General features: G+C 34.7%; 1 protein-coding gene across 7 annotated transcripts in view; it reads right to left on the bottom strand.

Moving 5' to 3' along the window:
• Positions 1 to 15,314, bottom strand: part of LOC121414489 (arf-GAP with Rho-GAP domain, ANK repeat and PH domain-containing protein 1-like) — a 123,772-nt gene that overhangs the window by 48,656 nt on the left and 59,802 nt on the right. For all 7 annotated transcript variants that reach the window (XM_041607688.1, XM_041607695.1, XM_041607705.1 and 4 more), the window contains exons 12-23: positions 11,282 to 11,335; positions 10,795 to 10,829; positions 10,125 to 10,173; positions 9,777 to 9,889; positions 8,381 to 8,465; positions 7,907 to 7,967; positions 6,746 to 6,799; positions 5,142 to 5,322; positions 4,342 to 4,429; positions 3,519 to 3,587; positions 1,724 to 1,754; positions 1,063 to 1,106 (exon numbers count right to left, since the gene is read on the bottom strand). In XM_041607688.1, the coding sequence (XP_041463622.1) occupies positions 1,063 to 1,106; positions 1,724 to 1,754; positions 3,519 to 3,587; positions 4,342 to 4,429; positions 5,142 to 5,322; positions 6,746 to 6,799; positions 7,907 to 7,967; positions 8,381 to 8,465; positions 9,777 to 9,889; positions 10,125 to 10,173; positions 10,795 to 10,829; positions 11,282 to 11,335 (864 nt within the window). The remainder of the gene's footprint in view (positions 1 to 1,062; positions 1,107 to 1,723; positions 1,755 to 3,518; positions 3,588 to 4,341; positions 4,430 to 5,141; positions 5,323 to 6,745; positions 6,800 to 7,906; positions 7,968 to 8,380; positions 8,466 to 9,776; positions 9,890 to 10,124; positions 10,174 to 10,794; positions 10,830 to 11,281; positions 11,336 to 15,314) is intronic.

Below are 15,314 nucleotides of genomic sequence, written 5' to 3'. Positions count from 1 at the left end.
CCCCATTATGGCCAAAGTTCATTGACCTTTGACCTTGGTCATGTGACCTAAAATGCGCACAGGATGTTCAGTGATACTTGATTACTCTTATGTCCAAGTTTTATGAACTAGACCAACATACTTTCAAAGTTATGATGGTAATTCAACAAATACCCCCAATTCGGCCAAAGTTTATTGACCCAAAATGACCTTTGACCTTGATCATGTGACCTGAAACTTGCACAGGATGTTGAGTGATACTTGATTACTATTATGTCCAAGTTTCATGAATCAGATCCAAAAACTTTTAAAGTTTTGATTGTAATTCAATAGATACCCCCAAATCGGCCAAAGTTCATTGACCCCAAATGACCTTTGACCTTGGTCATGTGACGTGAAACTCATGCAGGATGTTTGGTGATACTTGATCAACCTTATGTCTAAGTTTAATGACCTAGGTCCATATATTTCCTAAGTTATGATGACATTTCAAAAACTTAACCTCAGGTTAAGATTTTGATGTTGATTCCCAACATGGTCTAAGTTCATTGACCCTAAATGACCTTTGACCTTGGTCATGTGACATGAAACTCTGATAGGATGTTCAGTAATACTTGATTAACCTTATGGCCAAGTTTCATGAACTAGGTCCATATACTTTCTAAGTTATGATGTCATTTCAAAAACTTAACCTCAGGTTAAGATTTGATGTTGACGCCGCCGCCGCCGCCATCGCCGTCGGAAAATCGCCGTCGGAAAAGCGGCGCCTATAGTCTCACTCTGCTATGCAGGTGAGACAAAAATGGTTATATATGTATTCTTTCAATTAATTTCAACCTCAAATAAGATGATATGTTTCATTCACATTTTCAGGAAAGGAGCAAAATGCGATTTGTTCCAAAATCGGATCGCGAACAGTCGTAAGGCGCACGGTGGCCTTAACTGAAGAGAATCGTGAGCCAGGGTCTGAAGACTAAAAGACAGCAGAATGCTACACCGGCAGGGCCTGGTTACGCCACAATATCAAGGTTTACTCCACAGCCAATATTTAAACATAATGTGTATGCTTCTTTTATCACTTACCCTAATTACAAGTGAATTATCATGTCCGTAGCATATTTCTTTTGCTGTAAGAAAAAAAGAAAAAGAAAAAACGTTTCAATACGGGAATAACACACATTGGTTGAATAGATATATCTGAGCACATAGAAACATTACTCTAAAATTTATTTGTTTGTAATAATTGAACTACATGTATATACTGAATGAAGTATGAACTTGACCACCCCTCCTTTTTTTTCCTGAGCATGAAATTGAAAAAAAAGTGAGGTAAAAACTTGTTGGAGGACGATCCTATTGTAAATGAGCCTTTACAGAAGTTGATTTATTATCTTTCTAAAAAAACAAAACAACATAAGTATAAAGTGAATGCAAGGTGTGGTCTAAAAATTGGTTCTAACAGAATTCAATAAAAGTGACCACCAAGTGTCTGTGAAGTATGAATAAATATGAAAATATTGTGGTAAATGGTTCTAGTAGAAAATGTTTTTTTGCTGGGGGCATGCAACCTCCCCAATGACAGCTACCGGTTGAGCTTTCACTTAGTCAAAATATCATTTACAAAGGGCGCTGTACATGTAAGCAAACACTCTGATTTGTTGTACAAAGTCTATTCACTCTACTAAAAGTTATTTGGAAAAAAATTACAATAAGTATGAAAAATAAAGAGAAAGTTGTCACATACCAGTTTTTCCATTTTCATGCACAGCATCAACCTGAAATGAAAATAGATAACAAACTGCACATTAATTTCATACAAACATTAGATCATTTCTTTAGGCTTATACCATATTTGCCCTGCTGTGCAAACCATTCCCTTAAGGAAAGTGGTCTGAGCAGGCAGCCTAAAGTACACGTACCTGTGCCGACCACAAAGAAACATTTAAGCTGTCGATTGTCTGCGACTGCAACGTAGTCCTAGTTTACCGAAGTGGTGACAGCGCTCGTTCAGTATCACGTTCATACATCGATGAAAACAGTTTCGATTTAAGTCGACATACCCGTACCAGGCCACAGCATATACCAGCGTGATAGCGAGCGGGCCGTGGGCCGATGCTCGCCCGGAGAATCAGGCGTAGCATCAGGCTACGTGGGTGCAACATTTGCACTCTTGCGCAAAAAGCCGAAAAAACACAGTTGTTTGGAAATAGAACATCAATTACCTATCGGATATGTAGTGTCTGAAAACAGGACACACTAAATGTAATGGAAAAACTGGTAACAAGCAGTAATTTGCAGTTTACGTGCCCTGCTGAATCAACGAAACTCGAACGTTGATGCGGCTTCATTCATGTTTGCTAAGCTTGGATGACGTCATCATGTACGAACTAGCGCTCGTTCGAGCACTATGACACCGAACGTCGAAACCCTCAAATACGAGTCACAGATTTTGACAGTGAACAAGAAGGCTCATCACAGATTACTTCGCGCATGCGCAGCTCTCACAAAATTCCTTAATCTTGTACGTCCACATGGCTCATCACAGAAAACGAAAGGTCTCTATTGTTAGCCTAACAGAGCGCTAACAGTAAGTTCAGTCACATCTTTCAGATCGCTTAGGCAACACATTTATTTCAATGTTAAGCAATGCATTGTTGGAATATTAGGCAACGCCACCACAATACCGGTTGTAACAGGGCCTCTGTTAGTGCACTGTCAGTGCTAACAACATTTCTGCGCGGTCAGTACAGGCTTGTGACTTGTGCACAGAAAGTCCCTCTCAAAATGTATTTGTGTGAGTCTTGTGTCAAGGCCTACATGTACTTGAATATCAAAGTTTCAATCAGGGTCTGAGCCTCCAGACTAAGCCAATACAGCCTCTTTCCAGTAACTATACTACTACAGGTAGTGCCTTTTCCACAAGGTACAAAGCACTTTGAGGTGCCATCCTTGGTCACCATAAAAAAAAATATATGCAAACTACAATGTAGTAACAGTATCATTCTATCATTCCAACATAAACATGGTCAGGACATCAGAAAAGGTGGGTCTTCAAGTTTTGCTTGAATTGATCTTTTGTTTATTCTGAGTGTAGTAAATGAAAACCCTTAATTTGTGGGGTAGTTTTTAAGGTTTAGTGAGAACAGTGCCCCAAAGGTGCTATAATCCAATCAGAGCTCGAACTGAACAATACAGGAACCTGTTCTTCCCATCCACTATCATTGAGTGGAATTACCCGAGTGACGCTGTCATCAACTCAACATCGACAAGCTCATTCAAGAAGGCCATTGACAGAACCTTCTAATCCTCACTGCGCCCTCTCTTACCCAATTCGTTTATGCCCAGGAGGGCCCTGCATCATACACATCCAGATCCAGAATTTGGAATAGGGTTGTTTTCTATTCATACCAATTCATATATCCTTGAACACTGTGGAAAACTTATAAGGGCTTGTAATTACCCTGTCCCATACCAACCCACTTTACCCCATATGGGACCACTTCCAGGCCTTTGACCTGCACTAGTATCATTCTACTCACATTCGCTCCAGAGAAGATAAACCTCAGACAATCCATTAATTCACCATTCTCGACTGCCCTCAAGAACTCCTGCAAAAATGCAAATAAAACATCCATTTTACTATCATCAAAATACCAAAATATATTTTGAATATTGCAGATTTCTGTTGCAACTACTTGAAAACAAATATCATTTTATCATTACTTTGTAGTCACATAACATTTGTTCATGCAAAAATTGCTCTGGGCTAAATGAAGTGGAGCTACATACCCCCCCCCACACATTTCTGAAATATAGACCTTTTTAAGGCAAGTACCTATATATTTTTTTAATTCTTAAAGAATTTTATTCTACAGTTCCTTTCTTTTATCATGGGATGGTAGAAATGTCACAAAACCTTTTTTTTGCAAGCCGAAAGTGACATTGTTCCTGAAACCTCCATATTTAAGTTTTGAAAAGGCCAAGGTAAAACTTGCTGATGTGGTTTAAAACCACATCAGGTAAAACTTTTATGAAAGCCTTAAGTGATGTTTTTCAGAATGATTTTCATATCAACCTATTCAGTGATACAAGTACAGTATCAACAGCTGAGATCATAGGGGGGGGGGGGGGCTGAATCAGCCTCCCCTAAGTCTTCTTAGGCGTCGAAATAGCCCAGTCTACATGTATTTAGGGTTAACCCCCAAAAATCGGTGAGGCTAAGACCCCCCCTTCAGCCCCACCAATTTCCAGGGGTTAAGGAACACAGTGCAGTGTGAAAGGCATATAAGTTTACCAAGGCAACTACATACATTGTACATACCATGGCATAAAAATTACAGATTGTATACAAAAAAATTTCACCTTATTAAGTGTTTCTTTCTCCCACAGAATCTGCTCACAGTATTGTCTGTCTCTGTATTTCTTCTCTATGAACAGCTTACGCTGTGCTCTGTGAAAATGAACAAGTAAAAAGCAACCATGAAAGAATGTTTATGTGAAAGCTAGAACTTTAATAGAGGAATTGATCTTATTGTCATCAAAGGCATTGTCTTCTCCTTCATCTTTATTATTATTACCATATTTAAAGTACATCATTAGTAGTACCATGACCATGACCATCATCATCACTCTCACAATCATTATCATCATCGTCAACGTCATCTCCATCTTCACGATCATCATCAACATCATCATAATCACTATCTTTATCATCAGCATTATCATCATCATTATCATCATCATCATCATCACTACCTTCATCATCATCACCATCATCATCATCCACCTTCATCATCATCATCACCTTCATCATCATCATCATTATCGTCATCATCATCATTATCATCATCATCATCATCATCACCATCAACATTATCATCATCATCATTTTTGTCATCATCATCACCATCATCATCATCAACATCACCATCATCATCATCAACATCATCAACATCATCATCATCATTATCACCACCTTCATCATCATCATCATCATCACCATCATCACCATCATCATCATCAACATCATTAGTGTCATCATCATCATCCTCCTCACCATCTTCACCATTACCACCACCACAACCATCATCAACAATCATTATCATCACCATTATCAAACTCATCATTGCCATCACTGACATATCACTGTATTATTAACTCACATGCTATCGTCCGGCATGGGTTTCACACCATCCGCACGGTCCAGTTTCTCCTCCCAGAAGCCGTTACTCATCCTATTTCCCACAGCAAGGAAAACCTCCAAGGCAGAGTCTGTGAAGGCTTTGACATCCATCTTCAGAGATCTGACCTTTGACACGTGAACTCCGAGGTCACGATGGATGCCTAGTCAAAGGAAGATACAAACATATTTCAGAATCATCATTTGTAGTCTCTTATCAGAGTGATCTGTGAAACCAATTTGTGCATTTCATAACACACTCACAAGTTGGTTCGTAGTAGTATTATTAGTATTTTCAAAACTACTAACATGTACATTGTAAGTCATTATAATTGTCACTATAATTCTCATTTACATCTTGCACCACAACAAGTATAACTCAATACATCGAATTCTATCTTCTTTTGTTAAGTATTTCTTTATTCAATTCAATTAATTCATTTTCCTCTTTCAATCTCTTCATATTTTCAATGATACATGCAGTTCAATTTACATATTTACAACATAAACCATTTTAATCACTTCGTACAATACAATAACAGGAAATCGGAAGGGAAGGAAGGACATCACACGTAGGTCTATATAAATATAAATCATGGTAGTAATAAAATTAGAATTAAATCTAACATTTTATATAGATTTTGCTGAACCTGTTGCTTAAAGGGATTCCCTGTATAAAGCCTATAGGAATTACAGATTTCAGTAGTCATTAGGTTAACCCATTGCCTAAATGGAACTGGATGGTCACTGCACGAAGCATATGGGAATAACAGAATCTAGTAGTCAATGTCTACTGGAACCGGACTATCCCTGTACAAAGCCAATATGAATCACACAATTCAGTAGTTAAATGGTTTATAGTGAGTACGATGACATCCAACTATATCCCCTCATATCTTTCCTGGTCAATGCAGAGACAAATTTCTTTAAAGGTAAAAGCTTATTCTGGGATACAAATTCCTGTTAACAACTTTTCCATTATAAGAGACAACTTATTTAGCAGGAGAGTATCATTCAACCATGCAGCTAAATCGGAATTCAGTAGTTGTATATTCTGTGGTTATCAAGCCCTTTATGCATGCCCGTATCACACCCAAGGGCTTTCTGCGGTCTGGGGACAGATAAGGTTTCTTGGGGTGCTGCAGAGAAGTCAATGTTTCAATTCAGAGTTTGCCAGGGCTAACTCGGAGAGATTTAAACGGGAGATTTTCGTAATGATTTCATGAGAAATTTTTTTAAATTCAAGGTGAATTGTCACCCTATTATCACACATGTAGATCTAGATCTAGATCTGGTACAAAAACGTAAACTTATCTTTGTAAAATCATTAAATCTTAGCTGAAAACAGATAATTCTGATGATCACCAACACAGAAAAAGCCATGTGGGACAGTGTATTAAAATTCTGTGCTTACTTTACTTATTTCACAGTCATTACTTATTTTTTTCCAGAGCCACTTGCACATATTCTTTATTTATACATACTATTCACTTGCGTGGTAATTTCATTGGATTTTGTTTGAACTAATTTTGAGATTGCTACCACAACCGCCATTTACCTTTCATAATGATTTTCTTGTAAACCTACCTGAGCAATTCTTGCATATAACTATTCCAAAGTTCAGTGAGCACCAGTCAGGATCTACAGAAATGAAAAAAAGTATCAAATCAATATGCAATAATATCATTATAATTATAACAACAATAATGATAAGAAGAAAAAGGAGGAGAAATTCTTGAAGCCCTGAATATTTTAAATGTTTCCAAAACCCATTCTTAAAGGGGAAGTTGATAAATATTTATTCATAAATTGTCCTTCTTTCTCAACAATTTTTCTGTAACTTCGATTTCGATTTCTAAAAACATTTGCTGTTGGCGGTACTCATGCATTCTTGACATGCTTTTCTCATTTTGAAATAGACAAGTATAAATTTCACAAATTTTACTTTATGTTATCATAAGCCATGGAACCTATTAAATCTAATATAATGGTAATTACATATAAATGGATACATAATACATCAACCTTTTTTTTAATGTGCCCAGCTGCCATTATATCAGCTAGACCTCACAGGAATATTTAGTCAATTTTCTTTTTTTTTTATTTGCTATTGTCAGGTGTAATTTCAATAGAATAAACAAGCTTGTTGTCATTTATATGTAACAGAAAAAACACTATTAATATTAACCATCAAGAGCAGGATATGAACCCATGCCATTACAACAGTGTAGCGTTAGCCCCACGACCACAATCAATTGATGGCAGAATAGAGTGTTTAAAGGCATTATGGGAATTCTATGCCTCTGCATTGCTCTATCTATTTTCAGATAAATGTATCCTACATGTACATGTACATGTCAGTAGGATTCTTGATAATTTGATCATTGCTGGGAAATGATACTTTTTCTTTTGAAATTTTGTCTGTAAATTAAACAGTATCAGACTGTGAGTTGCCTCTTTGTTGTTGTTTTTAATAAACCGATTCAATTCAATGCCTGCTCCTTATATTGCCATTTTGTTTATCTTTGTATACGAGGCTTCCGTTTCATAAAGACTTGTTATAACAAATGCACAATTGCTATGACAAATTTACCATCAACCAATCAGATTGAAACATTTCAGTTACTTTTAACTGTTATTGTAAATTTGTTAATATCACAATTTTTTTATGAAACTGGTCCCCGTACTGTATGGGATTGCACATGTATCAGAGAAACCAAAGAGAGGTAAAGGTCAAAGGTCACGTACCTGGCATACTACAGTCCGCACAGTATTTATTGCTCTCATTCTCCCAAGCTTTGTGTAGATACTGCAAGCAAAATTAAGGTATACATGTTAATGTATAATACAAGTTGGTTTGGATACTGTATTTCATTTTTATTTATTTGTATTTGTAGTTTTATTTATACAGGGTGGCATTGTCAGTTTCGAGACTGCTTTCCACAATGGCCGTCATATAATATAACTGAATCAGTAATATTTACATAATCAATAGCACAAATTACATATTAACTTATATACATATCTGAATATAGAACCCAAAAGAATTGAAAAAAAATAATAATATACATTAAAATCTAAACAATGAATCAATTGGTTTCAAAATAAACAAAACCCTCTAAAACCAAAAAAACATAATTTCTTTCTTTCTGTCTTTAGCAAAGGTACATTATTATAAAAACTACACATTAGTTATTAGGAAATATTGTGGAGGTTAATTACCAATTTATCAGAAAGTCCCTCGGATACAGCATTCATCATGGCATTGACCCATTCCTTGGCTTCCTCCGGAGATTCTGCAGTGAAACTGGATTTAGAAGAAAAAATAGTAAGTTACATATGAGAATACACTGCAGCTGGAATAATTTCATGGTTGTTGTGGTATGCAGTGCTTCAAGTATATGGTGCAGTGAGGACTGAACAGCGGTGGGGTTCTATTTCCGGTGGTGAATGATGAACATGTATATGAAGTAGATGTCTAGTGGTGGTAATATTGGTGGTTGCTATATTGAAGGTAGGAGAGGTGTATGCACCTTCTCCACTCCCTGGGGGGCATTCCAACAAGAGTTCAAAGACTCAATTGCTTGGCATACTACACAGGCTTTCACATCCTACTGGGTACCCATTTAACACCTGGATGGAGAGTGGCAAATAGTGGATTGACGCCTTGCCAAAGGCCATGGTGGGATTCGAACACACGTTCCTCTGATTACAAGGCGAGATTAAGAACCACTACACACATGATGATAATGATGATGATGATTATAATGATGATAGTGATGATGATGGTGATGATGATGATGATGGTGATGATGGTGATGATGATGATGATGATGATAATGATGATGTTCATGATACTGGCAAGATGACAATGATGAGGAGGACAAAAATGACAAATGTGAAAATGATGATGGTGATAATAACATTGATGATGGAAGGAATGATCATGGCGAGGATGATAATGAGGATGATACATGTAGCTATGAGGATGATGAGCATGATTATATGGTGGCAATAGTAATGACAAAGTTGACCATGACGATTACATGGATGCAAGTGATTGTGATGATGATAGCTTAAGGACAATGATTATGATTATATACTGACAACTGAGATGATAAAGATGATCACGATGATTACATTGACGCCAAAGATGACAATGACAATGATGATGATAATGATGTTAATGAAAAATGATGTTGCTGATGATAATGGTGATAATGATGATGATGATGATGATAATGATGATGATGATGATGATGATGATAATGATGATGACGATGATGATAACGATGATAATGACGACGACGACGATGACGACGACAAAGAAATTTATAATAAGAGAAATTATGAGGATCACAGTCACTATCACGGCGATGATGATAGTAAAAGCAAGTACATGTAGGAGGTGATGACATTGAAATTGGTAACAAGCATGTTTTAGAGACAGTACTAGCTTTAAGGTTGATTATTTGATTTGATTTGATTTATTAATTTACCAACAATATTCACATGTTTACAGGTGATGAAACAAATTGCATAACAGCTACACACCTATAAAAATATGATGGTAAATGGAAAACAAATAGAATTAATAAATTCACTCGAATGTACTCACTTGTGAGTTGTACTAGGTGTGGTTAATACTATCTTATCAGGCTTTTGTGGGTTAACTCTTGCATTGGCCAGCATCATCTGTATATCAGAAACTGGTACGGCTGCCTCAAAATCCTGCAGAAAGAAAAATGAACTGGACATCAAATACATGACTCCTGACTAAAATGAATGGGATAGTCACTTTGAATATGAATTCTTATATCCAGTGCTTGCCATGAAACTTGTTCAAATAAACAATACAAATGGAATTAAGAATATATGTTCATACATGTATATGAGCAATTCATGTGGAATGAAAATACATAATTGAATGAATACCTTTATGAAAATTGTGCGAATCTACACTTACCCTTTCTGATGCGTAATAACACAGCATCTCTCCTTTAATTGCGACGTATCTGAAATATACAAATTTGGGGAAAATATGACATATAAAGTATGAAAGTAATTGAATCTCAAAGTTTTCCTTTTAGTAGCTCATTTATGTTACCAAAACTTTGTCTGCACATTGCTGTCAGTATAAACATGTAAAAACAAGTGTTTTTCACTCTTTGGTAGCATTTGGTAGCACAACACTTTGGTAGCATTTCATGACACAAATTGAAAAAGATGTGACAGTCAAATAATAGAAACCGTCCATCACTGTGTGTGCCTAATAGGTGACTGGCTTGAATACTCCCCAAAGAGCGGAAAATGTGCATACATTGTGTGTGGGAATGACCAACTGAATCTGATGACCATAAATCTGTAAGCTCTTACTTTTAGATATGTACAATGTATATCTTATTAAAGTACATAATAAGTAATCAGATTATTATTATTATTATCATCATCATTAATAAAGACAAGATAAGAAAAGACAATAAGGCATATTGAAGGAAAAGAAAAGGGCAAGATCAATATACATGTATGCAAGCGTGAGTTAAAACCTGCCAAACCAAAATCAGCAACTAGTAGTTACTGCACCGATTTTAAACCTGGATTATTCTACTCATTTATCTTTTATTATTTGAACTTACCTTTTATGATTGCACCCTTCCATTTTCAGATATCCCTATCAGAGTAAAGAAAAATAATTGAATTATTAATCACATCACAGAGAGAAAAAAAATATACAAAAATAATCAAGAATTGCAATCTGAAATGAAAGTAGACATTGTCAGCTAAATTTCATAAAAAAGTCCTTAGTGAATTTATCAATATGCAATCGAATATCGAATAGTTTACCAATTACAAATGGAAACAATCATTCATCTATCTTCAAATTATGTAGATATAATGTGCATGCTTGATCCAGAGCAGTACATGTACATGTACTTCCACTTTCTCCTCTGCTAAAATGCAACTGCATTATTTTTAATGTTGCAATCACAATTAAAATCAAACAAGCAATACATAAATTGTGCAAATCATCCTTTTTTATAGTCTTCCTTTTATATGGTGCATATATTTTTAAAAATGAAATCAAAACTTGGGTCACAAAGTGTATGATATAAACAAACATACTTGTTTATCAGGACAGCTCATATCACCGCCCTTTGGGAAACCACCAGGAGGGGGCTAAAAGAGAGAAGACAAAAAATAAGAAAACATTAATTTTCTGGGAGAAGTTTCTTCATAAAGCTGTTTGTAAGATTTGCAAGGCTTTACGAGTAGTTGGCTGAACGTGTTCCTGATATATACATGTAAACTGACCTGGGTCCCATTTCATAAAAAACTTATCACAATAACAAATGCACATTGCCTATAACAAATTTACAATCAGCCAATCAAATTGAAGGATTTCAGTAGCTTTTAATGGTATGATTTATTTGTTTTCATATCATGCTTCATGAAACAGGTTTGTACATGTGAACATGCCCTTGGCATATCAGGAGAGCAGTTCATCAACATTATTTGTCTGACAGGTTGTCAGGGGCCTGTTTGATAAAAGTTACTAACTCTGCCATCCGATGGTAACTACGGTGGTCATGCTGATCAACAGCCAATCAAAAAATCAAGGATTCCATGCAAGTTACCATTACATGGCAAGTCAAAGTTACCATAATGGTGACTTTTATGCAACGGGACCCTGATCTGACAACCTCCTAGATTTTGATTGGCTGAGCACTGTTACTATGGAAAATCTTGGATAAAACCATTAGATTACTATCAAATAAAACTGATATTTGATATTTTTAGATTGAAATTCTTGTCATTAACAAGCATCTTTAAATATAATTACTACTACAAATTACACTTGACTTGAAGCACATGCCATGCAGAAATGGATTAAAGAGAGAAACATGGTCAGTAGATTTGTAAGTGAATCATCAGTAGCGACTTTTCTTCATTTTCTCCTCGCTCTGGTAGACAGCAGATGCTTTCAGACCGACTCAAAAGCCCACAATACCACATATTGCTCTGATCTACCCTTCAGACAACACCAGGTATTTCTCCCAATGTGAAAGCAAGATATTGGTAATATTCTAAAAAAATATCTGCTAAATACTAGGTACTTGACAAAGATTAAGAGAAGTTATGCAGAAAATATTCTGAGGTCATGGGTATTTTGGCAGCGTGAAAGCAAAGTACAAGTCAAACTTATATCCTATCAATCACTGTGATATGAATTAGCGAGTATTAGGTGGCTGAGTTAGCGATTTCGAATCATAGTAAACAGTGTAAATCCATACATGACCATACTATTATGTTCATGAAGTTCTTCAAGAACTTAGCCCTGAAAATCTCTGGTTTGGGTGGGAAAGAATACTAGAAATGATCCCCCAGTACTTAGAGCCCTATATAAGATTTCATAAATTTTTGAGTATTTTTGTAATCAAGCCAGTCTGAATACACCTTGTATCCCCCCCCCCCCTCTCTCTCTCTCTATGAATGGTAGATGTTGGAAGGAGTATCTGCAATCTGTATTAATCCTCACCAAGCCTGTTCTACCAATCCAATAACATGAGAAATAACTATCAATTCGCATCCCTGATATGGAATGAATTCTCCAGACACATATGAATCCAATGTTAGGCTTTAAGTCTGGATGCACTGTCAGTAATACAGCAGGCACCCCCCCAAAAAAAGAAGTTTTCAATTAATAAACCCTGTCCAATTTAAGTTTTAATTTGTATTACAGTCAAAATATTAGAAAATAATCTACACATTCCCAACTTGCAAAATTATAGAGACTGTCAAATCTCTTTTACATCCACTACAATATTGAATTCTAATTTTATGATATTTTGAGCCCTCTTATTTTTTTTTCATTAAGGCCTTATTTTTTTTTATTAATGATTGGCCTTCTGCTGAATGAAAGTGAATTTATTCCTCCTTATATGCCAAGTAAGCCCAAAACATGTTGATTTGAATGATCAGAGGGAAAGGGAACAAATATTTTGTAGATAATTTCATTAAAATTGGATTAAAAAAAGAGGAAACTTATAAATAACATATTAGAATTTCAGATATTCTCTGTGATACACATATCCCGGCATTATCTCCTACAAATAATTGATTCTTTTTTCTCTCAGATAAAGAAAAACATGGTTTGAATACTCATGGTAAATATAAAATCATGATTATCATAATTTCAAGTGATTAATGAAGAGTTCTTAATAAAATCAAATGTATAAAATCAGACAATTCAATATTTCAAATAAGAAAAATAAAAAGAGACATGGTGGATGTGTGACTTAAAGGTCAAGTCCACCCCAGAAAATTGTTGATTTAAATAAATAGAGAAAAATCAACTTGCAGAACAAAAATCGGAATAACCGATGTAAAATAAGAAAGATATGACATTTTAAAGTTTTGCTTATTTTTTCACAAAACAGTGGTATGTACAATTCAGTGACATGCAGATGAGATTTGATCATGTCCTTCACTCACTATTTCTTTTGTTTTTATTGTTTGAATTATACAATATTTCAATTTTTACAAATTTGACAATAAGGACCAACTTGATTGAACCATATACACGTAGTATTAAACAATGCTAATTCCACTTGTTCTGGGAGGAGTTAATCGTTGTTTCACTTGGCAATGAAGAGAAAATAAGAATATTTTATATTTTATATGATAAAATACAAATAAAATAGTGAGTGGATGACATCATCAGTCTCCTCATTTGCACACCAACCAGGATGTGCATACAACTGTGAAATTAAGCAAAACTTTAAAATATCATACCTTTCTTATTTTACATCCGATTTTGATGAACTTTTCCATTTTCAGTATTATGCTTGTTGGATTTTTCTCTTTGTATTCAAATCAAATTTTTGTTGGGGGTGGACTTGTACTTTAATCAGCTCTCACAATTGCATACCAACTAGAATATGCATATTAGAAATAAAGTTTTAAATATCATAACTTCCTTATTTTCAATTTACATGTAGATGTAAGTTAATTTCCAATGTTAAGCTCATTTGATGTTTTTCTTTTAATTCTTCGCAGTTTTGAAGGGAGATAGAGAATTTTCAATAAATACCTTAACAAGTAATAAGTAGAGACTATAATTTATCATCTTTAATTCTTACCAACATGATGACAAAATGTCTAATAGACCATAGACCTATTACTATTGTGATAGGTCCATGAATAGACTAACTGTACAATCTGTAAAAATAATATATTTCTCAATATGCACATAATCTCATGCTCCATCACATAAAGGGAAATAATATAAGTTCAGGGGCTTATGACCTTTCTGGAAGTGTAATTCCTTTCACTTCATCAAGCTCAAAATTATACACAAAATAACACTGTATACTATTAATGAATGCAAGAGGAAGTAGAGATCATATAATCAAATATGACTTATAATAATAGGAAGATGTGAATGTAAAATGGTGTTTAAAAAAAGAGGAAAATTAAGGGCACTATCTGAACTTATTTGAAAGCACTATCTGACAAACTTGAATCTGGTTTTCTAAATAAATTCCAAATATAGATGAGTTGAAAAAAGTACCAAATAAGTGAAAATTTTGTTCAGTTAAAGTTTTTACAGTAGTTAAAACCAAGTGACTACTTGTCTAGATTCATTTGGTAATGACATATTGCATGGATAAATTACAGCCACTTACAAAATGAAAATATAGGAATCTTAATTATTTAATATCTAAAAAGGCACATTGCCCTTTGATTTCCAGTAACCATATTCCACAATATTTAATGGTTACTTTTTAAAAGTAAACACAAAAGCCCATATTATAAAGTTAGGTTTAATTGAAACCAATTTAGCAGTTCAATTCATAATTGTCTTTATAACTAAAGTTGTTTTATTTACCATTAAAACATGGGAAAAATGTAGCGTAATAAAAAAAAAATATTTCGAGTAAACAAAATTTTGACATTTTTTGCTTACCATAATTTTAGTATATTAGACCGTGTCCAAATTAAACTGGATTTTAGAATATGGACCACAGTCATTTGCAAATCATTTCAACAACTTAAATAAGGGCTATCTAACTGAAGTGAAATAAAACAGAAACAAATATATCATGGATTTCTGCGACATAAAACAAAATTTAGAAATTTTTGGTTTCCCATATTT

Source organism: Lytechinus variegatus, chromosome 1 (assembly GCF_018143015.1).
Source record: "Lytechinus variegatus isolate NC3 chromosome 1, Lvar_3.0, whole genome shotgun sequence".
Taxonomy (NCBI): Eukaryota; Metazoa; Echinodermata; class Echinoidea; order Temnopleuroida; family Toxopneustidae; genus Lytechinus; species Lytechinus variegatus.
This window is presented reverse-complemented; position numbering and strand designations above follow the sequence as displayed.